Source organism: Adelges cooleyi, unplaced genomic scaffold (genome assembly GCF_023614345.1).
Source record: "Adelges cooleyi isolate 19-005CV unplaced genomic scaffold, UGA_ACOO_1.1 ACOO_flye_CR_arks_rails_tigmint_CR_PRNA_2, whole genome shotgun sequence".
Taxonomy (NCBI): Eukaryota; Metazoa; Arthropoda; class Insecta; order Hemiptera; family Adelgidae; genus Adelges; species Adelges cooleyi.
The window spans coordinates 12,051,106-12,078,440 of NW_026095860.1; the positions used below are offsets into that span (position 1 = coordinate 12,051,106).

The 27,335-nt window shown below is 30.6% G+C and overlaps 1 protein-coding gene across 6 annotated transcripts; it reads left to right on the plus strand.

Annotated features, from left to right (window-relative positions):
- Positions 1–25,531, plus strand: LOC126833969 (glutamate-gated chloride channel). Of its 6 annotated transcripts, none has more exons than XM_050565589.1 (11): positions 1–123; positions 11,363–11,446; positions 11,521–11,541; positions 11,983–12,143; positions 12,906–12,973; positions 20,018–20,087; positions 20,476–20,629; positions 20,707–20,789; positions 20,891–21,025; positions 21,757–22,187; positions 23,765–25,531. In XM_050565589.1, exons 2-11 carry the CDS (start codon positions 11,376–11,378, stop codon positions 23,999–24,001), a joined length of 1,431 nt encoding a protein of 476 aa, XP_050421546.1. In that variant the 5' UTR covers positions 1–123; positions 11,363–11,375; the 3' UTR covers positions 24,002–25,531. The 6 variants fall into 6 exon arrangements, with proteins under 6 accessions (XP_050421546.1, XP_050421545.1, XP_050421549.1 ...); XM_050565588.1 differs by lacking the exon at positions 12,906–12,973 and adding an exon at positions 14,538–14,605 and having other exon boundaries at positions 23,765–25,527; XM_050565592.1 differs by lacking the exon at positions 12,906–12,973 and adding an exon at positions 14,538–14,605 and having other exon boundaries at positions 21,757–22,169; positions 23,765–25,526.
- The last annotated feature ends 1,804 nt before the right edge of the window (positions 25,532–27,335 follow it).

Sequence of the window (27,335 nt, forward strand, 5' to 3'; positions counted from 1 at the left end):
TCCCCGGTCGATACACTCCGGTTGCTCGCCGTTCTGTTGCTCACATCTCCGCGGCCGACAAACAACGACGGACGCCCGCCGGGCCATGGGCTGTCTCCTGTTATAGCACCGCTTCCACTGCAAGTGAGTACAAACAATAATTATGTACAAAATATACAGTTAGATGTATTTATTTTACAAAATATACCTACGTTTATTGACGGTTCCCCAAAGACCGACCAACGTGGTGGTCACGGATAGCGGTTCACACGCAGTTTGAGAACCGCTGTGACCTAACCTATCCGCAAAAAGCCGGTAGACAAGCGAAACGCATAATTTCCACAGCGTCGTTCGATTATTAATTATTATCACAACCGCTTGCCACAGAAACGGTTTTTTTGAAGACGGTCTCCCTATGTTGTCAAGTAGGTTTTAGTCCCTTGTATAATAAAAAACAGCCGATCGAATAATCCAATATAAAACACACAAAAAAAAAACACTGTAATTCACAACGTACCTACATGATATTATAATGTGTTAATTGTTGGACATGGATTTTAGGCTGTCGTTATGATTTCCTAAAGCTATTTAAAAACTTCGACTACTCGGGTCAATATTAATTTTTGAATATATTACTATCAAATATGTTTAAACTGTATTTTGGTACATGTATTTACACGTCTATTGTTTAGATGAGTATAACACAGAACACTTACAAAATGAACACAAAACAATAAGTATAGCTATATTTTGTTATTACTAAAAATTATACAATCTGTGTAGGTAAATTGGTACAATAAGCATGTGTTATGATTGAAATGAGAATATAAATAAAAATTAACAATGTATGAGGTGTGTGGAGATAACCACACACATCCATTGACGGAACTCCAATATATTGTTTTTTAATTAAATATTTTCCGTTTAAATAATACAATTTCAGTTACACGGTATACGGTTATTTATTGCAAGAATTGTGCTATTTATGTGTATGTATGAAAAATTAATCTTTTTTTTAATGTAATTCTTTATAAATACAACGCAGCCGCGGTTCGTTTATGCAAAATATTTCAGTTTGTACACGCTATCTATCAAATTTCCGGACTACTTTAAGTATTTATGGGGAATAGAAAATCAATATTGTATTATAATCGAATTATGTCTATGTAAACAAAGCAGACACGAACAAAATGTTATTATTAATGGAAAAAACGCGGTTGGATTTAAATATCACATTTATATAAAAAAAAACCACTAAACATGTGACCTAAAATAAATTCAAATTTATACAAATGTGCTGTTTTTTTTTTTTTTTTTACAAAATATATAAACTGACAGTCAACCATTGGGTTAAACAAAGAAATGAAATAACAAAGAGATTTATTTCCAAGTAATTAAAAAAATCGTTACAAACAAATATAAAAAAAAAAATAATGTAAATTAATATTTATAACGTTTTGGTTGTTTTAATTACGAAAAAAAGTTTTTGATTTGATGTAAAAAATAAAAGAACTTTTTGAATTGAACTCTTGTCAAATCTGTATTACTTTTAATCCCCTGCAACACATCAGCATGTTATCAACAATAGGCAAGTACGAAAAGCATTGCTATACAAAACATTAATGTATTTGCGAAAATTGATGTGTACAACTTCCAAGGAAGTCATTGTCACTTTTTCACTTGCAGTCATAATAACTGCATTCATTTTTAAACCGCAGTGAAATAAATTGCTTTTATTACTATTAATATAACGATACTAAACTTATTTACCATTATTTTATAGATTTGTTTACTTATATTACATATACGAATAAGCGAATGATAAAAAAAAGATCCACATTGCGGCCAAGGTTGAATTAATAATTGACCGAATGTTTTAACTCGGAAAACAAAATATAATAACAACATTATTAATACATTTTTTTTAAATAACATAAATTTATAAATTATACTTTTGAATGATAGTATTACATAGATACAAGAAGTCCATGGGACGATCAGCTTCCGTCTTGTTTTATCTTAATGGAAAAACTAAATGAGATAATCGAATTGAATTAGATACACTATTTAAATTGTTTATAATTTTTCAAAATTACAGACACCGTTTTATGTGATTGTTTTTTTATGGCTTTTATTTAAATAATTATTGTTAAAGTAATACGTTTAATACACTGTCGCAGTAATGTTACTAATAAATTCTAATTAATATGTATTTAAGTGCTTGACAAGTTAATATTTTTGTCTAAGAATAGTAAAAATGAATTATTACGATTAGGGTTAATGATTATTTGTAAAAAAAAGACCTTTTCGGTATCATGTACTTATTTATTTCACGCTAGAAAAAGCCGGCCAGCGTGCAATAATACTGCACTATTGAAATTGCTCACTAGACCATATTATGGCCACTGTACCGTTATAATAACAGTGTTAGCAAAACAAATTTATGTATTCATAGTGCTAATGCTATGGTTATTGTTGTGCATTTCTAATTATTATAAAATACCAAATGCGGTAATTGGTGAGCTTTTATAGGACAATGTTTTTTTTGACAGTTGGGAATTAATACTATTTGATTTGTCAATGAAATAAAAAAAGGGTTCGCTTATTGCAATATATTTACTTTTAATGGCACAAAATACCGCACACATGATGTTTTTAAATAATTGTTTTTTTATCTGACAGAGCTTTATATGCAATGTTAAACCGCGCCACGATTAAACGGTTTTCCGGGGTTCACATTTGTGTACACATTTATAGGTATATTATTCATTCTAGTCCATTAATAAATAGTCGTCGGCCAGACTGTACAGCGTGTATTTGCTAACGAGTCTCTTATATAGTTTTTGCTAATAATTCATCCCCAAAAACCAAATAGCTGTACAATACCGATTGTATGCACACATTACACGTCCGTGATTATCTAATAATTTGTCGTCACAATATACCTCTGGCGAAACGTTTTTTTTTTGTCTTTCCAAGACATAATAATATATTATATTCATTGATACATTTTGGCCAGAAGCCCGTGGTCCCTACAACCGTGTAATATGGCACCAATGCCAAGCTTGTGGACTATAAACAATATTTCGAACCCATAAGTGATAATAACCACTCACATCCATAGTAATATTATATATTATTGAACGTTTATCGAATGGGGTATCTATTAACCCTTCTGCTCATGTATGTATCTTAGGTGGGTTTGCAGTACCCTAACGTGGTCGACCACTTGATAATAATTATTTTACCAAACTACATTATACGATACCTACTCGGATCATCATTTGTATAGAAGTATATTATAACATCATTAGACATTTATAAAAATGTTATTATAAGATTATGAAAAAGTGATTTTTCTGTTTAATTTCCTTTTAATATCTGCAAGCTAAACGTCCTATTGACTGACCTATTCCTACCCATACGAATTGTAAATTTAGAGCTTCTTAACATTCTAATTTACATTTAACCTTACATTGTACAACAGTCAGGACTCAAGGGCTGGACGGTCAGGTGCCAACAGATTCCGGTTTCTTTCAGTTAGGTACGTTGGTCGATTAATTAACAATAAGTCATACAACAATGTATAAATCAAATAATTTAGTGTGTAGCTTATTGCAAACGTCGTTATGGGTTATTTAAAACATAATATTAAAATTGAATTTGATGTTTATTTTTATTCTGTCGAAGCCGTTTCTAATTAACAACATTCTCGAAGCCTTGTGTACACTGCTGGTATACAGAACAAATTAAACGAACGCCCCAGAATGTCCTTAGCCGACACGATGAAATTAACAAACAGTGTGTTTTTAATTAAATAATAATTTTGTTTAAAAAGAAAGTTGAACCGTTTTAAATGTGTACTTTTCTAAAGTAACGAGGGATACATCGTTACAGTACAGAACCAATTATCCAACTGTTATTATAGCAGAAAGTCGAATTATCTACCAACATTTTAATTTAAATAGGTTATACTATATATATATATATGTATATATACATTTTATGTTGAATTTATTTACCTAAAAATAGAACCGTTAATACATATAAATAAACACTGCGCTAACAAAGTAATTATTAAATGAAATGAAAAATATTACTTACAAACAAAACAATTTTCATATAAATACTAATTAACTCTGACATTGTTTGATTTGTAGGTATTATATTTATGGACCATGTTAATTTTAAACTTGGTATGTTTTTTTTTCATCGCTTATATAACATTTTCAAGTTTTCTATTTTGGAATTTATCGCACTATTAATAAAATATACAACTTTATTCTTACAAAACAAGTTAAATTCAGTTTTTTTATGTATTGTGCAAAATCTAATACAAATAGATCTAACGTTAGTTAGTTACATAAGTATACTTAAACCGTTTGTATTTTAATGGTCAGCTAAATATAAAATGGAAATCTTTTTGAGAAATTTCAAAAGCTCGTTTGCTTATTCACGCTTGTGGTTTAATTTGAATATAAAATATTTTAATGCGTAGTATTTTTAATAAAAAGTAGATACCCTTTAGTACCACTGACTCGTTTTAATATCAAACGGTATATGTTTGTATTAAAAATAATCATTTTCCTTTCAAATACCTTTTAGCCAAACACTAAACAGTTTCCGGCAAATCATTATATTATTTATTATGGAATTTAAAGTACCTTTTGTGGGTTTAATAATAATATTATTATGGATTTTCGCGATGACGTATTAAAAATAATTTATTTTATAGCCGTCCACAAGTCGGTACTCTCGTGTACTTAAGACAGAGTGAAATATTGGTAACAATTTTATGACTTTAAATTGTTATGGGGCACATTAGACTGAATATTCCGACACGGTCGGTGTTAAAATAATTTCCTCCAAAGCTTTGGCCGAGCTGAGCATCGCGTGTGTTTCGACAATAAACGTTATGTTACTTTGGCCAGCTAATAATCATTTACTGCAATCTACATATTATACAAGCGTTATGTTATTATGGTGGCCGTTTTTTCTTCTTTATCAGCTTTGACTGTTTTTCACCTTTCCATGCAAGCAAAAGAAAAAGCAACTAAATGTAAAATAATACACGTCCTTTTCCTTTGAAACACTTACTCGATCTGACCGTTTTTCTGGAGATTATAGCAAGTCATAGTTGAAAATTGAAAGTCTTAATAGTTTATTCACGGATAGGTCTTAAGTACAGCGTCAATGGTAACTAAATGAGTAAAAAAAAAAAAATGTGTTTTTTAATTTTACATTTGCTATAACGGGTAAAAATTATTTGAAGTTATTACTTACACCGGTCAATGTTTTATTTTGTAGTTTATAAAAACGATACTCGTGCGTTGTTAAATCGTGTAACTAATTTGTCCATACCATACATAAGATTACAAAGATTTTCCGTTTTTCTAAAGTTTGTTTACATTTCCACTGATTTCCGGCACGACTTTGTTAATTAATTTACACCCGGAGAGGTCTCAGCGTGGTCGAAAGGAAAACTGTCAGCTTGATTAATCCATTTGTGTCTTGAGGAATTCGTTCCAAAAGTCATTGGGCGCTAGCCCGATGGCCTTGGTTGTGCCCGTGTATAAAGTATAAACGAATTTCAGGAAATTCAATTACAGCGTATTCGCAAAGGCCAATTAAAAAAAGGACCGTATAATACAGTTTGGACGAAAGACAATCAGATTTTAATGGAGATTTTCAAGTCAATTTGTCAGACAATTGGAATCGAACAAAATCTAAATTTATTGGCCATGAGAAGATAACAATACGATCATTTCGCTAGATATATATAGGTATTTGGTAGGTTTACCTATACAAGTAAATCATGATGTCCGATATGGACATCATGATTTACTTGTATAGGTCCAGTCAGTTACAAATTTAAAACAATTATTTTTATCATTTTGTACTTAGACTTTTTGTATTGTTTGATTTATGTGCGAGACAGATAATAATACAACCGTTTTATTGAATAGAATAGCAGTTGACGCGCAGTAAAAGTTTTTCCGATTACTCGCATGCTTTTATTTTAGCTTTATATTAATACTATTATTATAATATATGCGAGCGTACATATATATATATATTTATGATGTATAACATGATACACAAGGTCCGCAAAGCGCCACGCCCTGCTAAAAGCTTTTGAACGTGATAAAACAAACGCCAAAGGAATAATGATGAAATTGTTCGTTTTCCCCACACAGCGAGGCGCATTTTCGTCCACGGCTGTAATATAAATTACAAATCTAATAATATTTTCCAGCCACGGATTCACGATAACTCGTGTTGTTTTGTTTTTGTGCAATAATTTATCTCATTTTATAATTTGTATTCATAAATAAAGTAGTCTTTAAAGTTAAAAAAAAGCTGTTCGTAATAACTATCCCCTTGGTTTTAGCTGCAAATATTCCAGAATTACTCATACTGTTAAACATTTTTGTGGTAGTCTAGTTTAAATTTGTTATCAACTGAATCGGTAGAATCCTGGGAGTTATATTGAATTGCATATGAGTTGATTTTCATACAAGTAAATGTGACTAACACTGCTGTCTTGGTTTGTGATTATTTTACTAATTTTACAATAATAAGATATTAGTTATACAGCTCAGATTTCGTCACATACAATATATAGTTTTAAACGAACCACCTAGGCCAGTATTAAGACTACTTATTCTTTCGTGTGTCTTTATTGAAACTAAAATTATATACAACTGCTGTGAAGATTCATATAATCAGAAATCATAGAATAGTCATAGATTATTAGTAGAGAAAAAAATTATAGTCCTTCCTGCTAAGCTGAGAAATATGCATACACGAATTTAGTCGGTTCAAAAGAATACACGAAACGATGATCAAAAACCAAAAAATAAACCCCGAATATCAAAGTATAAAATTCATAATAAAAAAATAAAGTGACAATTTTTTGAAATATTTGTTGTCTTAAGCGATTAAAATATGTTTTATCATAGGTATTTTAGAAACAAATATTTTGTTGTGTATTTTTCTCTGTTTGCTATTTTTGAAAGCCATTTTGGGAGTATAATATTATGCTAAATAACATCATTTATAAGACAATATGTATTGCGCACTTTTAAATTTTAGTTTAGAGATAGTGTAACAAATATATTTTTTAACATGAACGAACGTTCGAATCAACTATTGACATAAATCCGAAAGGCAAATACATCAGCTTTATTGCTTCCTGTTTCCTAGTGATTTTTCAGCGAACAACGTTAAACCTACTGGCGGCTTAAATTAAAAGACCAGACATTTCGAATGAAAGAAACACGTCTTTATTTTTCGATTTGCTCATACATATATATATTGTTTATATTGTTGGCAACATTCCCGTATCTTTTTATTTGCTTTTCTATTTGCCATGGTATGCCTGAAAACCTATAACTCATACTGTTCACAAAACATTATATATATATCAATACATTGGAAGCGATGAATCAGAATCAATCAAGCAGTGGTTACATTTTTCACTCATACAACGTTAGAAATAAAATCTTATTTAAAGCCATCGGCTAAAGTGTGGGTGTACGTGTGAACGAGGGATAAATAAAATCGTTCATCATTACTTGGTCATTGTGCTCAGAAAGAAAACATATATAAAATATAATATTATTGTAAAATGTTGACTAGTTCGAAGTCTCCGAACCGTCTTTTAAAATAACAAATCTATGGGACACAGCTTGAAATATTTAACAAAATATCAGAACTTAGTTTCAACTTTCACTACATATCTATACCGGAAATATCGATTCGATAAGTAAGACAGTCGCTGTACTTTTACATTACCGCCAAGTCTAGTCATCTGAACCAAACCCATACACCATTAATCATACACTCAAAATTTAAGTTACTCTACTGCTCTACTGTATTATGTTTTGTTATAGAAAAACATTTCTTTAAATTTTATAAAATAAACTAACATAATATAATTAAAAGCTTAATATATTATTTGTCGATTATGTTGTTCTTTAAACTCAAATTATACTTAACTTACATAGTACATCTGGAATTATCATTTACATATTATTATACCAATACGATTATAACTAAGCCCAAAACTATGGTGTTTCACGTTTTTTTTTATTACAAAACACGTTAACAGAAATAGTTGCAAGTTAAGTGTTATTCTCCTTACAGTGCGTATCACAATTGCGTTTTATGATTGCCCAGTGTAAAGCAATTGTAGAACAATGCCGATTCGCAGGGGTTACAACCAAAAAAGCACCTTATAATTACAATTCCAGTTATACATTTTAGCACGTTCCTGAAAGCCATCATGCTCGAATACAAATGCACAGCACGCAACAGTCAAAAGATAAAACGCTATTAAATGTATTATGAAAAACATTGTCATTTTCTCATGAGATATGCAAAACAAAGTCCCATCGAGAATTCGTGATGTTTGCTTTATTTTTTATTGAGAAATCGTTATAAAAAATATTATTGCTGTCTTGTAGTTTTCAATGTAATCTTATTTTACGTTCATAATAGACGAATCAAAGCGTTCAATAGAAATATAATAAAATTACAACCATGATCATTTTGAACATATTATAGACAATTTTGTTGTCTATAAATTGATGAAATGTACACAATATCAAATCTTGGTTACATGAAATGTGTGCAAATTGCGATTTGTGGTATCTCTCTGTGTATTGCCGGGTTCTCAATGGGAGCAACGTCAATAAAGTTATAAGAGCATTCACGGAGAGAGCTGGTAGGGTGTGAATCGCAGTGTGAAATACTGGACTCGGCTGGTGATTTACAGACGTACCTACCTACGGGAATGGTGGCCATTCACACTGTGCCCGCGACTATGACATACACGGCACGTACGTCACGGACTCTCCGAGGCGACCGGGTAGCCATGGGCAACGGGGATCACACGGCGGAGGGTGAACCGGCCGAGGATTGCCGCCGAGGGTTGGCGGGGTGTCAGATCAATTTCGCTATACCGCTCGCCGTCGCCATCGGTTTACCTGTATACCGCATCCCCGCCACCGTCCCCTATTATACATAGTGTGTGTATATATAGACATAATATATACCGGCTTTATCAGACCCGCAGATAGTGTTGGCTAAACAAAATAATGTAATACGTCATCGCCGCCGCCGATCGACGGAACGAAACGGCTGCTGAACCCCCCGAAACCCACTACTAACGAGCTTGGTCACCGGCTGGCGCCCGCGCTATCCCAGTCTTTTCGTCGCCGCCATTCAACGCAAAGTCTTTAATTCCATTCAGGTACTCTTTTTAACCAACGTCGCTGGTCTTCGCCATTGGCCATCGCCCCCGCACCCGTACTGCTTTTATGGGCCCCTAATTAAACATCACCGTGGCTGTCTCGGCCACGTCACTCAATCGTTTCAACGGTTTTCGCGAACAATTATCATTACGCGCGTTTGGACAAATATTGTTTTTAATTTATATTGTAATACCTACGTACGAGACAGGGTAGTGAACAGGGTTGAAAAATTTAAGTCATCTTTTATCAGTTATCCAGAGACTTTTGATTTCTCCTTATCACAGCATCATATCCTCATACCATCTCCTCCTCTCAAATGTGTGACAAAACAGTCATACAAATGATCGACAGACGGGTTCAATTTTTTTGTAGTACATATCAGTGTGTCTCTAAATTGTTCATCTTTATATTTTTTAAAATGAAAAATCGCTATACCTAAAATAAAAAAGCTGTCAAGACAGCTTGAAGCAAGTTTAAAACAACAAATTACAAAATGACAGCGCTAAAATCTGTTACAGAACACTTTTTAACATATATTGCTTATATTTTAAATACTGCTCCTTGATAGTTGATAAAGAGTCATACACATGCGGCATGTCCATTAAATATCATAATATAAAACACAAAGAAATCAAGTTACTTTTATACTTATGACTGCAAGTGGCTGTTTAAATTTCTTAGTAATTATTCTTAGTTATTACTAAGTCAAAGCATTCGAAAAACATTCTTTGGATTTTAATAAAATCAGTAGTTTTTAAATTTTATTGATTTATAAAATACTATTTATAACATTTATTCACACATTTGTCCTAAAGCTTTTACTTCCAAAGTTTAAATTGAAAAACTATTAACTATGTTTTCTTTGTGACCATTATTAATGGTATAATGACCGTCCAGTAAACATTTACATTTATTGTTTGTAATAATACCGAATTAATGTGGGCAAATTCTATCCTTCGAAATCCCCTTAAACAATAAGTAAGGGCCCCAAATACAATGGTAATTTAGTACAATTGGAACGGAAATGTCACCCAAATACGGAGAATTGTTATTAATGTAACTTTTCCGATTCACCTACCCGTTCGTACAATTAAATTATTCAATTTATGGTAAATCTTATCTAAAATGGAAGGCAAATTGATTTGATTATTATTATTCCCGAATGATTTGTATAATTATTTATCAAACAATATTAAAGGTACGCAATTCTAATTAAATCAATCCTATGGTTGTTCAAAGTATTTGCACTACAAATACTACAAATGCTACTATTATAGCTGTAAGATATTTCGTCCCGTTCCAATTTTAATAACATATAACACTTTCTTTTTTCTCTTCTTAATTAACGGAATACTTATCTTCGAATAATAACGGTTATAAACTGACAGCGGGGTTGTAGTTTTATTTAATAGCTCTTAAAATTGTAGCATAACAATAATAATAAAAAAATAGCATTATCAGTCTTGTGACTCGGGAGATTTTGCTTACAGATTATTTTGATTTAAACGTTTTCAATTACTAAACCTCAGCATCGAGACAATACTAATAATAGTACCATATTCATTCAAGCCGTATAAATGTCAGTAAATAAAAGCTGACAGTGTCAGATTTTTCATAAACCGCACTTATAAATAATCCACCAATTATAATTGGAAATCTTAAGTATGGCGTAGGTTGTGCGATTAAATAGTAATCAAAGGAATAAAATAAATAATATTTTATCTTTGATATAAGGCTGTCAGGATATTAGTTTTACATCGATGTGCTTTTATTTTAACTTTGGTTCTTTTGTTCAAATCAATGAAAACACATTTAATGTCACTTAAACACTTAAACATTTTTATGAGTAAACTTGTCGTTAATAAATAAAAACACCTCAGTCGTGTAGGCCTTAAAAATGATTTAAACCATGGTTGAAATCATAATTATTATTCGATGCGAATCCATATTGTGTATAAACACAAAATATCGAAAAAAGGTTTTTAAGACTGTATTATGCTTAGAATTGTTTCTTTTTTACTATTTAGGTGGATACTGTTAGAATTATAGTATGATTTCGATTAATTTTAATTTTTCCCCTAGGAAAATTATATTGGTGTTAATTTTTGTTTTTTATATGCTTTCAGCACTCAAAAAAATATGGCAAATCTTAAAAGGAACCCGTCGATTTGTTTGGTTATTCTGTTTGCGCACTTTGCTCAACATTGCTGGTAAGTAATTCATTTTGTTGATACGAAATTTGTTTAAACTGCGATAATGTAAATCAATTACTTAATTCCCCTAGTTACAACCGAAATGCACACAAGTAAGTAATTTTATTCCTCGATCCTCGTGATCATATTTTTACTGGGTAATTTATATAGTACAATAGATACAATAGATCCAACAACGGTTAGTCTATTATTTCAAATACATTTAACTTATACATACTTTTTTCTTTGTGAAAAATGAACTTTTTTGGAAGTGCGTTTGAACGAACAATCCAATCATATAAATGCCTCACTTGCATGTTTTGATGTTTATTTAAATAGTATAAGTGTCTCAGACGTTGTAATACTTAGATCAATCAGACCCGTTCTGGAAAATATTTATCTCAAAGTCGAAAAAATAAACATACTTAGTTTTTCTTTGCGGAGCAAAAAATATAATTTCGGTTACGTTTTATTGCGATTTATTTATTTGACAGTTAGCTAAAAGTACATTCTCTTTTTCTTATTTTCCCAACGGTAATGGTTTTGTTTTTCAGTTCAAGACTTGACGATGATAGCTGTACGTATTCAGGAAATTCACACAGGTGCCAACCCAAAGTGGTCAACTACAGGGAAAAAGAAAAAGAGGTCCTCGATCAGATTCTGGGTCCAGGTAGTTACGATGCCAGAATACGACCATCTGGAGTAAACGGCACAGGTAAAACATCTATTAAATAAAATAAAAACACCTTTTTTTTACTCATTTCATGACCATCAAAACTAATATTATTTATCAAGGCTGGGTAATTTTTCATATTAACACTATTACAGCTAGAATTTAAGTCATCTATAAGTTAACTTAGTTAAGGTGTATACTTTAAGCTAACCAAATGTAACTCGAGCCAATTGAACATACCATCGCGTTCTTCAACCATATTTAAGTCGATGACATTTTCAGAAGTTGAATTAATGATTGAAAAAAAAAACATAATAACTAGTTAAATCAAATAAGTCAATATTAAATTAATTTCCCAACTTACCTTAAACCTTATAACGCTTGCCCGAATGCCCAGCCTTGTGATATTAACTTTATTTGTTTATGTTTCTCATTTTGTTAGGAAAAATTAATTGAACCCAAGTAGGCACACTGATATTATTAGGTATTCAAATCTAGATTAGTCCCCGGAGTCGTCGAGAGGGTTCATTTTTTTTTTTATATTTTATTTTACTATTTTCTCGTTTATTTTATTTGTCTTCTTTTATTTATGTGTTCGTTCTTTCTAGAGGCTCGACAACCTTGGCAAGCTCAGGTGTTGTTTTGTATACCCACTAAATATATATATAGGTATGTTTTATAGCTAGCGGCATATGACGTTTGTTTGTTTCTTTTTTTAACTTATAACCTTTTCTCTAAAAAATGTTTTCATTGAACACTATTTGTTGAGTGTACAGTTAAATCTAATTTAATACTGATTCCTAGATGGTCCGATGATTGTTAAAGTAAATTTATTCCTACGCAATATCGAGAGAATTTGTGACAACAAGATGGTAAGTTGAACGAACTTTCATATTCGTTCACAAGTCTCAACACAACGCATATTATACATTCATTTTTTTTATTATCAAGCATTTCTCTTCGACAAGTATTCTATACATTTATTATTGATACGATGAATCCACAAAACTTGATTGTCTTTTTCAATTATTTACTAAGCAAATTTTTATTCGTACGCACTTTTATAAGCACATTATAAAAGGCACACTAATTATTTATGATATGATGACGTATAATGCATACAAGGTCTTGAAAATTATTCAGAAAGTCAGTTAATTTCTATAAATAATTGTAATTTCTCACAAGCTAAAATGCAAACATACTGATTGGTGTAATTTAAAAAGTAATCTGACTCTCTAAATAATTATTGACACTCTGTAATGAAAGTATGAATTATATTGACCAGAACAAAACTTACAACCGAACAAATTACCATATAGTATATTTAATTGAGCTACAAACAATAACCATTAGTTTAAAATTAATTTAAAAAGCCTTGTCATCTAAAACGTTTCGCAAAAACGTATTTTTTCTCAGTTCTTTACTAAAAAAAAAAATACTATATTTATTTTCATCTAAATAAATTAATGCTCTATTTTTCTGTATAAATTATACGGTGTCTTAAACACATTTTATAACAATTCTAATATCTCAAAACTCAATGAATTTTTAAAATGAAACTATAAATTTAAATTTAAATTGAATGGTTAAAAATCATTATCATAACTTAAAATAATTATCGAGTCTCATAATTATTCATTTCTTTCTCTAATGGAAATGCTTCAAAAAATGTGTTTTGTTATTTTGATTCTGTCAACCAGTATTTTTAACATAAGCATTCATCCTATCCAAAATTATTTTGTTTTTATCTTTTAAAAAGAATAATTTCTGCCATTATTTTTATCGTTGTAGTTTTTATATCGCACAAATATTGAACAAAAATCAAAATAGTGATTACTGTCACACTTAAATTTAATCATTTCTGCAATACATTTTTAAAAACGCAATATGTTCGGGGAAAAACTCGTATTTTTTTTTTTTTTTACATATGTATAAAGTTTATTTAAATAATTGTAATTTTTCAATCAAATTTAGAATAAATCTTAACGTTTTCGTGTTATTTTTTAGGTATTTGGTCATTTGTCAAACTACTGGTTCTAGTTGTAAATAGGGACCATTACTTTGTTTGAAAGTTAATTTCTAAATAAAATTAAAAATTAAAATACTTAAATACAACATTAAAGGGAGATTAATGTGTTTTTCAATATTCAGTCGTGTATTTTGATTTTCTTATAGAAAAAAAGCCATCAACAAGATTGTTTACAGCGTACACGTGCCTTTTATAATATTTTAAATACAAATTCTCTCGAGTGTTATTCACACGCTGTGTTGAATTTCCCCTTAGACGTATAGATTATTTCTTGGCTTGTTAATTGTGAAAAATCCGAGAAAAGTTTCAAATGCCGAGTGATGAATACATATTAAATATTTTGTTGCGTCCTAATTAACTCGAGATGATAGAATATAAATTTGTCTAAAATGTTTATAACTCCCCAGATGGTCCGACAATTGTCCGCATTAATCTATTTGTGAGAAGTATCATGACAATAAGTGACAACAAGATGGTAAGTCATCTTGGTCGGATTGAATGCTGGTATTTTGAACAAAAAGAAACGCAATTTTGTTATTGTTTTTATTTTATTATTATTGTTAATTTTTATTTTTTTATATTTATTTTTATTAGATAAAAATTTATATTATTATAAAATAATTATATTATTATTATAAAAATCAGCGTAAAGTTTACAACAATACTATTGCGTTGTTGTGTAGATGGACCCGTTCGCTATATATTTAGAGTTTACCTTAAATAATATTATTGTCACCTGCTCTTATATGATGACTGTTTTATTTTTGCATTCCTAGAAAAAAGATATATATTTTTTAATTTTTGTACATTACTTACGTTTAACGACGATATTGTGAATAATATGGAAATAGGGAAAACAATTATGTTTGATATTGATCCGCGGTTGGGTCGAAAAATGGTCCAGTCAAAAGAATTTGGTAGTTTTGAAGTTAATTTGATATGTCCCTAATAGTTTTGTCAGTATCAATACTAGCACAATATTTTCTAACCAGTTTAGTAAAGACTGACAAAATTGTATTAATAATTATTTGCAATTAAGATACAATATAAATTCCTATACAAGTACGCTTACAAAGATATTTCAGTCTTTATCATAATATAATATATACTGTGCTTGTCGACTTTGTTAGTCTCGGTTGTCCTATATAATATTATGCACTTATAATAATATACACAAGTATTTAACTTATACACAACAAATAATCCCGCAATAGTATCATATTATATTATTGTTGAATAAACATTATTACTGTTTAGGCGATTAGACTAGTCCTGTATTAATTCTGTAAGCTAAGCAATAATACAACAGAATTATGCTTCTGTATTAGGTTTGCCGTCCGTATGAAGCCCGAGGATTATAATATTGTTGTTAGAGCAAACATTAGTATCATATTAAAGTTCTATATAATGATTTACTATTATGATGAAGTCTAGTAAAACTTAAGTGCGCGCTTTGTCTTTGTAAACTAGTCGTTGAGCAATTGTATTTGCAGACAATAAATAATTCGAGTCTTACAAATTAAACGTATTGAGTCGCTAACTACTATAATGTCTAATAATAATAATAATAATAATAATAATAATAATAATGTATACAAATCGATTTATAGCGTTTTAAATTCACTGACTTAAAGTATAAACGTTGATAGAGTTTTTTTTATACCATTAAATATTATTAATCACACATAAAATAAAATATACCATTAGGTTTGCTAGATAGATTAGGCAATGTCGGATATTGCTTATTTCATATAGGTCAAAGTTCAAGTACAAAGTATAAGTAGTCAAAGCACAGCATTTCGTGGTAAACTTTTATACTTGCAATTTAGAGTAGGTGTAACATTTAGTTGTTTTCAATGAAATTATACTATATACGCAGATTTCTTAAATCAAACAAAAAATGTAATCAATGATAAATACATTTTTTTTTTTACAAAAATGTACGTTCACATAAGCACTATACATAGCGTCATTAAAATTATTTTTTTGTGTCATTTTTCACAAGATAGATATTTTTAAAAAATATGTATGGAAAGTATCATACTTTAAAATAAAATTAAACAATGAAACGCAGAAAATTATAATATAATATTTTAAATATTAAATCTGATTTCAGCGCATTTTTTTTTTTTTTTGTAAAATTCAAAACATTTTTATAGTTGATGCTGAACAACTTATGTTTTTTGATAATATTGTGATTGGAGCATTGAGAAAAAATGATTTTAAGACCACAAACAATGCGGTGATTTGACTTTTAAATTACAGAGGCAAAATTATAAAAATTTAAATGGGCAGCGAATAGTTTGAGTTATAAAATACACTTTGAATTATTTTAATAGGAGTTGTTTATTTATTTTGATTTTATTATGATAATACTACTTCGGACGGTATTTTTAAGTTTATATTTTTTAAACGTCGAGTAAAAAAAATATTATTGCCAAGTGTAGTCTGATAATAATAATAATAAAAACTGATTGCATTTCCATCTATTATTTATTTTTAATAAAAATGCAAATTTGTTAAGAATAATATTGTTTGGCTTCCAGTTTATACAGATATACATACCGTGCATTAATTACATTAAAGTCGAATCACTCGAAAACGCTTTAATAGGCTTACATTATTTTGTAAACCAGCTTTATTGTTTCTTTTAACATTCGTGTTTTCCAAATTCAACTTATTAAAATACAAATGGACGATTCAAACTTATAAACCTGTATAACTTTATATTATACTAATATTCTATTATATATACCTCTGTGCTATAAAGTATTCAGTACCTTTCACAACGCCCAAGTAGTTTAGCTATGTTTTAATAACAGCAACACCTAAACAAGTACCTCGATGAAAAACCAAAATATTTCAATTCCTTTTCAGCAAAATGCATATTTAAATCAGATAGAATTGATCATTTTTTCTTTAGAAGATTAGTAACGTATAACACTATATTTAGATACTTCATAAACGACAGTTGTTAGCGTTTATTTGCTTATATATTGGACACTTGCGGTACGTTTTAGGGTAATCACCGAAATAATTGTTATCAAAAATAAATTATTATTTAACGCTATACTATATTGATCATAATTGATAGATAAATAATTGTACAACCATTGAAAAAATAGCGCTAGACGCCTCAACACACAATAAATATAATATCTATACGTCGTACTCCCGTTTCTTTGCATTAACAAACGTAATAGCAATATTATATGCTTAATCGACTATCAGATTGAAATTGGTTTTTATTTATTTTACGATTATTATTTGTTTAATTGTAATTGAATTGTTCGAAACAATGTAAAATGTTAAGTAGTACGCCTTTTATTTTTTTATTTAACCACTGACTATGTATTATCCTGTCTGGTCTTTATTGTATCCCGCAGGCGACTCTCCCTGCATTGTGAATGTCAACATGTTGGTACGGTCCATCAGCAGAATTGATGATTACAAAATGGTGAGTCGGGTGATGGCCTTAAATAAGTTTTGTTGATTTTGTTTTGTTTTGTTTTAACATTTTTTTATTGTTTTATATTAAAATTGATTATACTTTGGATTTTTTTTTATGAGATTGCGCCCAGTTTATTTGCCAGTTTTATGTTGTTTTAAATAATATATATTATTTTAACATATTATATACATTGACCATTTGAAAATGTGGCAATCGTGCTAAACGGTATTGACTAGGTGCCGTGTGAGTATTTTGTGTTGGGTTCTCGTCTGACGCACAATTAAGTTGTTTTACAGAATTTTATTTTGACCGCAACAATTATTTAAAATATTCAAGCGAAGGTATAATTTCTGCATTTTATTTCATATTATAATTAATGCTATAAATAATTATTACCATTGTCATCTATTCTCTGGACAAGTAACGGGGTATGTTTATGTAATATAAGACGTCAAATGTATTCTAACAATATAATACAATTTGTTTAAAATTCGTTTGTGATATTTTTTGTATTTACAGAACTTGTAGGTAAGATGCGTAAGATAAAATACGTTCACGTTTGCTTACAAAATATTAGTTTAAACGAAATTCGAATATGATATAACAAAAATATAATATTGTAAAAAGTTACCATCAAATTGTACACATGTCAAGTTTCCGGTTAGGACATAAAACAAATTAAGATACTTTAAAATGGTTTCTACACAGTAATTATTATTCGACTGATAGCTGTCGAAATGACAGTTTCGCAAAATATAATTTTAATTTATTATAAGATAGAAATTGTATAAATACATAAATACATATATTTTAAAAAATTTTCTTTTGGAATAATATTACAGCGACAATATTATTTATAGAAGGAGTTCTCGTATAAAACGTTTTTTCCCCTACAATGTTTTTATCTAGAGAAAATCTTTAAAGTAAAAAGTCGCTGTTTTTTTCTTCCGAATAATAAAACGATAGACGTTAGATTATTTTTATTTTTATTTACAGAAAAACTTTTGAAGTCCTGTTTTTCCTTTGTTATGTTTATAGCTGGAAAAATAATTTATTTAACGAGTACAATAGGTATAGTATTTTTCAAACAATAACAATTTAATAAAAATATATTCTATGCATACCATAATTTTTTTGAAAAGTATTCACAAGATATACTATCACGTTATGACAATGGAAAAATGGAGTGTACTTCTGCAATTTTATTTTATTAAAGAACAATATGAAAAAAAGAATCGGTATTCCGGCGTTCGAAAGTGAAAGTCTTAGAACTTGGACTTTTGGATGTAATAAAAAAATAGTCATTATACGTTGGACGACGCCATGGAAATAATTCATTGCTTTTGTTTCTGTGATCGAAATAATAATAATAATATAGCTATAACAAACCTATAGGTATATAATTTCGATTAAGAACAAAATCAATTGTCAATTGTGTGCAGCTATCGATTGTGTACCGTGTGTGTGAGTCTGCATTATAAAACCCCTCGGAAAACGACTATAACCGCTTTTGTTGGATTTTGATTGGACTTGAAAATATTAACATGCGTTTGCGTTACTGAAAACAAACATTTTTTTTTCAACGACTGTCACCTGCCTCACTGTTTTAAAAAACCCAAAAATTCTCTGTGCCTCGGATGTGTATCTCCATGACGATTGTGGACCAGTCGGTTTTTTGTTTTCGCACTTGCATGAGACCTTTATTATTTTTCGTTCCGCCAATACACCATATTGTTAAATGCTTAGTTTACGCACTTTCCCGGTTGGACCAATCGCCTGGTCTCGGCTTGCTGCACTGCATACCCAAAAACATTATTATAGTTATTAAGATTTTATATTTCGTCGCTGAATGGCTACGGTATACATTATATTATATTGCGTTGCTCGATTTGGCTTTGTACGTACCATATTATTATGCATGTCGACGTGCCGAGTTCAGAGTGCGGCTCTTGGGTAGAATAAAAATTTAAAAAAAAAAGAAAGAAAGGTCTTAATCGGTCTAAGTTGTCGCTTTAAATCGCTCAAGAGCCGTCGACGAGCCAGCACCATTAAATAAATATTTTTTTAAAGCACTATTACGTTATTCGGCCTAAATTATGTTGAACGGTAGAAGGGAAGGAGGTAATATTTGTAAAAGTTTACAAGTGCAATACTTTGTTATTTATTAAGTTATTCCAAGTATAATTAATGTATTATGTTCCCTATATTAACCTAACCTAACACGTGTCTAGTCTTGTATAATTATTTGAAAATTTATTTTTTTGACCAATAATATAAACGTGACTGTGAGAACGCATCAATAGACTACTATTTTATGATATGGTTTTTTTTTTTGTTCTAAATGTTTTACCTCCTTCTCTTGTTCGGTTGAAACTTATATAAACAGTACAATCATAATAACGATTGTCTGATCTAAACATGTGTTTGGTGTGCTAGGAATATAGCGTGCAACTGACGTTCCGCGAACAATGGATGGACGAGAGACTCAAATTTAACGACTACAATGGTAAATACGAAGAAAACGTTATATTTACTCGCTAAAAGCTTTTATAAGAAATTCTATGGACGACATCTCTTACGAATGCTATGTCGATACGACGGGACGGTGACATAATACATATTATAATATTATAATGATTATTCATTTTTCCTAGATTTTTTTCAAAGAGATCTCAAGAGTTGAATTGACTCACAGCATATTGTTTCATGAGCAGACATTTGTCAATGATAAACGTCATATTTTAAATTTAAAAAATCGTCACCATTTATAAAAAAAAACACTCTTTTTAATGCTATTTTTCAAGACATTAGTTTCAAGCGATTTTTGTCATCACCATTTACCACTAACCGAAATAAAACAGTTCAAAATGATAAACGAAATTTTGCTTTGCTAGGTAAAATGAAGTACCTGACTTTGACCGAAACCAGCAGAGTATGGATGCCCGATTTGTTCTTCTCGAACGAAAAGGAAGGTCATTTCCACAACATAATAATGCCTAACGTGTACATTAGGATATTTCCCAACGGTCTGGTATTGTACAGTATAAGGTGAGCGATTATTTAATAATACAGTTTAAAATTTAAAATTTGCATATTAATATTCGAACATTTTTATTCTATCGCAGAATATCTCTCACCCTGTCTTGTCCGATGAACCTTAAGCTATATCCATTAGATCGTCAGACGTGCTCACTAAGAATGGTCAGCTGTAAGTAATAAATTCACTATATAGCTCATATTGTATGCGTTAAAAAAGTATAACATTAACATTTAACGTTGGATGTATTCGTTTGTATGTTATTTATTTAGACGGTTGGACAACTGACGATTTAGTATTCTTGTGGAAAGAAGGTGATCCCGTGCAAGTGGTTAAAAATTTACACTTGCCCAGATTTACATTGGAGAAATTTCTTACAGATTACTGTAACAGCAAAACTAACACAGGTACACATATAGTAATATGTACAACTGCTGTTTCGGATATAAATGACACATAAACCATACTTCATGATATGTCGATAGCACAGGACATGATTGCATTTTTTGAGAAATTCGGTTGTATCTAGTTACAGATCCCTAGTAGACTTATCTACACATTGTGTACAAACGTTTTGGTATCTCTGGAGACAAAGACAAAATATACAGAATCTCGGTGTACAGTTTAGAGAAAACTCATTTATTTTCCAGAATCTGCTTTAGTCCATCTACGTTATTCGAACTTTAAATTAAATGTCCCTTGTATAGTTTAATACAAATTTGTTCTAACTTATCTTATTAAAGACTGAAGTTGGTTTCAATATTTTATACTTCATGGAGAACAATGAATCATGGAAATGTTTTTGAGCCATCCCCACTACCGGCTGGTGTTCAAGCTCGTGTTCATATTCCTACCCTCTTTTTCTCTCTTAATACAATGCCTTTCTCCCTCCCTCCGTCTGCAATCTCCTTCCCTCCCTTTCCTCCATCGAAATATTACCTCCCCACCCTTTCATTAGTCACTGATCTCTTATCACCTGTCATTTATCAGAAGCCGTTATCATCTGTGTGTTATTACTATTTTCTTACTATTAACCCTTTATTAGCGCTAATTCTAGACAGACGCCCCCCTAGCCCTAAAACATATCCGGTGGGGATATTTTTTTAATATATTATTTTTCGACAATTTTTTGCCACAGGAGAATACAGTTGTCTGAAGGTCGACTTGCTGTTCAAACGCGAGTTCAGTTACTATTTAATCCAGATCTACATCCCGTGTTGCATGTTGGTCATCGTGTCCTGGGTGTCTTTCTGGCTGGACCAGAGCGCGGTGCCGGCTCGCGTGTCCCTGGGCGTGACCACGCTGCTGACCATGGCCACGCAGACCTCGGGTATCAACGCTTCCTTGCCGCCGGTGTCGTACACCAAAGCCATCGACGTGTGGACCGGCGTGTGCCTGACGTTCGTGTTCGGGGCGCTGCTCGAGTTCGCGCTGGTCAACTACGCGTCCAGGTCGGACACGCACAGGGACGACATGACCAAAAAGGACCTGGAGCGCACCGTGTCGATGGACGTGAACGACTACGAAGACGGGCCGAATTCATTCAATATGGTGAGATCGAATAGTACGGTGAGCATTGACCGAGCGCTGACGGCCGAAGCGCATGATTTACTTTCCAGCTGTTTCATTTGAACGTATTTTTCAAACATTCCCCCTCCCCTTTGTTACAATATTTTATTTACATTTTCGTTGAAAATAAGTAGGTATAACCGACTTGCCGAACCGTTGCGTTGACGAGAAAAGTTTCACTTTATCTTCGATTTCGTCTCGTGGCGGAGGAGTGGGCGCCACAAAGGATGCCACTACTATGTATCTATACTTAACACCTTAAATGACTGGCTAGATTAGAATTTCTCTCCCGGGCCATAAGGGATGAGGGGGTTGGTTAGCTGGTACCTACCAGAAGCGTAATATATTGAACAAGCGAAGGGAAAGAAAAAAATTGGTAGGATTAGTAAGCTTATAGCAATGTTACAATAATTTAAGAGTTCATATTTAGTCGTTGATAATTAAACGATGGCAGTACACAAATATTTCCTTTTTTTTAAACAATATTTTTATTAAATATACATTTTTATAAACTGCTGAGTACGCAGTACTTACTATGTCATATCTCAAATTATTTTCTTCTCGATAGAGATCGTTTAACTTAACATTGCTATAAATTGTATAACGACTAATCAAAAATATACGTCACTTAGTAGATATAAAATCATAAATATAATCGTATTTTTAGTTTTATATCTTGCCACTTCTCGAATTAAACTAAAGTTTATACATATGAACTTGATAAACTTTTCGTTAAGACATACATACATGGCATGTGTAAACCCTATTATGGATAATAAATGTTGAAACTGCATAGAATTATTAATTCATAACTAATGCTCGTTTAGTAGTTATACTTTAAAACCAGTAAAGTGCAGCACGCACTTGATTTAAAAAATAATCCCTTTTAAGAATGGTTAATCGACATTGTTAAAGTTTCTATGGTTTTTGTTTACTTTTGTAATAGTTAAAACTATTAAATATACCTAAATTTTGTTTTATGTTATGCATTGATCGATACTGTGTGTATCCCGTACCTGCAACATTATTTAACTCATTTAAAATACATTTATTTTTTATTATTTATAGTTATTATTATTATTATTTTTCAATGAAAAGCTGGGAATCAATGATTGCATGATCCGCATGGTCTGTATCCGTTATCAATCAGAGAGTTTCCGGTTATCGTACATAAATATTTTTGAAATACAATCAATGTGGTTGACTTAGTACACGACGGGTGATCGTTATTTTACAAAAAAAAAAAAAAAATAGAAATGCATTTATCCGGAAACTTGATGATTGTTAAAACCGCTTAGCACTCACCCGAATTTAAAATATTATAACCTTATTGATCTACCTAACGACGAAAACGCTCGAAAAGCAATAGTAATATGGACTATTACCGTTTGTATACCAACTATACATTGTGATAGATATTTACAATACAATTTCTCATATCAGCTGATAATTTTCGTCGTTTGCCATCAGAATTTATTCCCATATATTATTCCAGAACGTTTTCGTCGAATGTGTACTATTGTGTTCGTCGTTCATAGCGCAGGCATTTTTAATATTAACGTGCACCGTGATTGCAGAAGCCCCTGATGCGTCCCGAACTGATGATGTCCAGAGACAAAATGAGCCAGATCATTCACCAGACCCCGCCGATGGAGAAAAACTCCTGTTGGAAGTCGTGGATGTCCAAGTTTCCCACTAGATCCAAACGCATTGACGTCATATCCCGCATACTCTTCCCGATGGTGTTCGCCATGTTCAACATGTCCTACTGGTCCACATACTTGTTTCGCGAGGGCGTAGACGAAGACAAATAAACACAAACAAAAAAAAAAAAAAAATACCAGCCAACATCCAAGTCAAGTTAATTATTAAAATATTACTAAAGTGTAGTGTGTCTTGTGTACCAACCCCTGTGATAACGCTAAAGTAATTTTGTTTTTCGAGTGTCGTCCCCCATATCTTTTTTTTTTTTTATAATTATATCGTCCAAGTACAATATTATAATAACAACAAATACGATGATGATTGTATACAATAATGTATTCTGTATGGTCGACGTACAATGTACACTCTCAGAATTTGTTAATAATAATAATCATTTATAGTTATTGACCAAAACCACAATCGTACTCGTATGTTAAATACATTCCGTTTTTTTTTTTTAAGAAATTCTTCTTCTTCTATTTTGTACATGCTATGCTCAATATTTTACCATCGAACCAACTAAAAACGGTCCATTGAATAAAATATACCATCTCAACGAATAAAAGAGACAAGGTCCTCTAACGAAACCCGTCAACGTTCTGCTCACAATCTAAGTCCGAGTCGTTCCATCCGTAATCCTTTTGCCGGCCGAGCAATAGTATATAATAATTTTTGTCCATTTGATATTGTACAGAATCTAACCCTGCCATTAGTGCGCTTTTTTTACCTCTGTCGACCACGGCGTTTTTACCAATCTAGTATACAAGTCCCTAGCACTCAATGATGTCAATTTACACATTCGGTTGTCGTGCAGATATTAGCTGTTAATGAATTTACAATGCCGCCATAATTGAAATAGATAACATCATTGCAATCAAGAGTAAACCCGAACTCTAAAAAATACACGTGTAATTAACAATTTTTGTTTTTATTGTTTATCTATAAAACGAATTGAAGCTTGTAAAATATTGTCTTATAATAAAGAAAAAAAAATACATCAACAGAATAAAAATCATGTTTCCGCTGTATCATAATTATACATAATATGTAATACTTTTATCATCCGTTTAATTTTATGTATAGTTATTTTCTTTAGATTAATATAATATGTATATTAAGACAATTAATATATTATATTTATGAATTTATGAAAATTGATAAATCTATTTCTAATCATTAGATAAAATGTCAATAATTTTTCCATATGTTCGCTCTGACTTTATGATAAACTCGGATTTACTATAATATTAAACGTTAAACAAGTCATTTTTAGATAAGTAAATAATTATGTAAAATTTAATTTTGCCACGTAAATATTGTATTGTCGGAACGGATATAATAAGTAGATATTTATTGTTCACATTAAATCATAATAATATAATGTTTTTTTTTATATATAAATAATGTTGATTTAATGACATTGTATTTTGTTGATTGTATAAAACAAAGTCAATCATAAAAGACGTGCTTCGTATCGATATACGTTTGCGAAAAATAAACTGTACTTCAGTATATAAATATTTGCATTGTTATAGAAAAATGTATACATTTCCCTTCCCATTTATTTTAGTCAGAGTATGAGCGAGAGCAACGCTAAACAGTTTTTGATAAAGACATTTTGAATATTAATGTTGTTTACAGCATTACAAATCATTACTGTACGTCTGTGCCTAAATAACATCTTTATAAAATATTTACTAAAAAAAAATATATATTTGTTATCAGTGTTCCTTATGAAAAAACTAAGAATCATGAGTATACAATAATAGTACACATTTTTAATTGTTGTCGTTTGCCGTCTTTTACAATACAATAATAAACTCGTGTAAACTCATAAACTTGTTGAATATTCGGACCTTACTTGGAAAGTATGAAGTAAAAGCTGAAGAAAAGTCACCAATTACTGATGCATATTACAAATTATAAGATATTCAAAACGTAATTGTACCAGGTTTTTATATTTTATTGTAATTTCGTACCTTCCGAGAAACGCAAATTAAAAAAAAAACCTAGCCTTCCTCCTATTTCGTCCTAACTGCTCTGGACAAATTGTAAGTCATAAACATTAATTTGTAAGTAACTGTAACCAGATTTTAAAACTGTGTGTTAACCCTGCTTGAATAGTATTGTTTTAATATAATAAAAATATGAACGACAAGTTACACACTTAAAAAGGAGAAATGTCCTCAAGCATATGTTTCTGATTTCAGTATACACTAGTATACTGAGTAGTAGTATTTGCTCTAACTATGCTTATACGTTTGTATTTGTAAAAGTACCTAGGTTTAGTCGTTTGGGTTTAATAAATGAATTGAAATTAAAAAAACTAGAGACTATCAACAGGATAGCAACGTTAAACGAACGCGACATTTTTTTTTTTATTTTACATCAGAAATATACAATCTGTACAATGAGCACAATAAGCATATATGATAAAAGTAGAGATAAATTACATGAATACATTTTGATGGAAGAAACCACTCATTAGTGACACTTCCAATGATTTTTTTTTAATTTTTAAACTTATATTTACATTGATCTAATTATTTATTAATATTAATTGATATTATTAGATAGAAGATCACGACATCACTTACGTTTTAAACGTCTGGGTGGGTCTCCAGGTATGGACAAGGTTGAGAGGTTTTTTATAAGGGGATTAGAGTGGGAGAGTAGTTTAATGTGGAATCTTTTATAGTAGGAGATAGCTTCTTCATGGACTGTTTTTAAGTTAAGGTCGTTATGGAGTGTATAATTAGAGATATAAGGAGGTGCATTGATTAATTTTCTTAAGACAATATTTTGAAAGCATTGAATTTTATTGGTATTGGATTTTTTAGCATTGCCTCATAGCTGAAGGCCGTAAGTCCACATGGGTTTTAAAAGGGTTTTATAAATAAGAAGTTTTGTATTAATATCTGTAAATTTATTGTTTACGATTAATGATTTGAGTAACCGCAGACGGCTATTTAGAGACAAACGTTTAATTTTAATTTTAATTTTAACGCGACATACAAAATATTATTATGTACCTAGGTGACGCTTTGCAAGGTGTTTAACTCGGTGCATTGTTTAGGCAATCCAAATGCTCGTGGAATAAAAACGTCCCAATGATGTTTTGATTACCAAAAAAGTTAGTTTTTTCTACAATACCTATCGAAACCACAAATATAACACCGGGTGATTCTTAACGCCCTACACTAGTTCACTCTTATAATAATTTCAATTTTGTAGTGTTTCTTTGAAAAAATTCTTCTATATTTTATAGTACAATATTCAAATGTTTATCTTTTTTAGTATTAGCTAGAGCTTTATCAACTTTTAAACCTTAAACGGTAACATATTTATATATATAATTATTTTTGAATTCATTTTAGCTTACGCATATAAATTTCACGTTTATTATATATTATGGTCCTTATATAGATATTTGGAAAATTTGTA

Excerpts from the sequence above, each read along its gene's own strand:
- LOC126833969 (XM_050565587.1), top strand. The coding sequence starts at position 11,376 with ATGGCAAATCTTAAAAGGAACCCGTCGATTTGTTTGGTTATTCTGTTT. Across the intron at positions 12,144-17,516 it reads ATCTGGAGTAAACGGCACAG|GCGACTCTCCCTGCATTGTG; the intron begins GTAAAACATCTA and ends TGTATCCCGCAG. Across the intron at positions 22,188-23,764 it reads TGGTGAGATCGAATAGTACG|AAGCCCCTGATGCGTCCCGA; the intron begins GTGAGCATTGAC and ends CCGTGATTGCAG.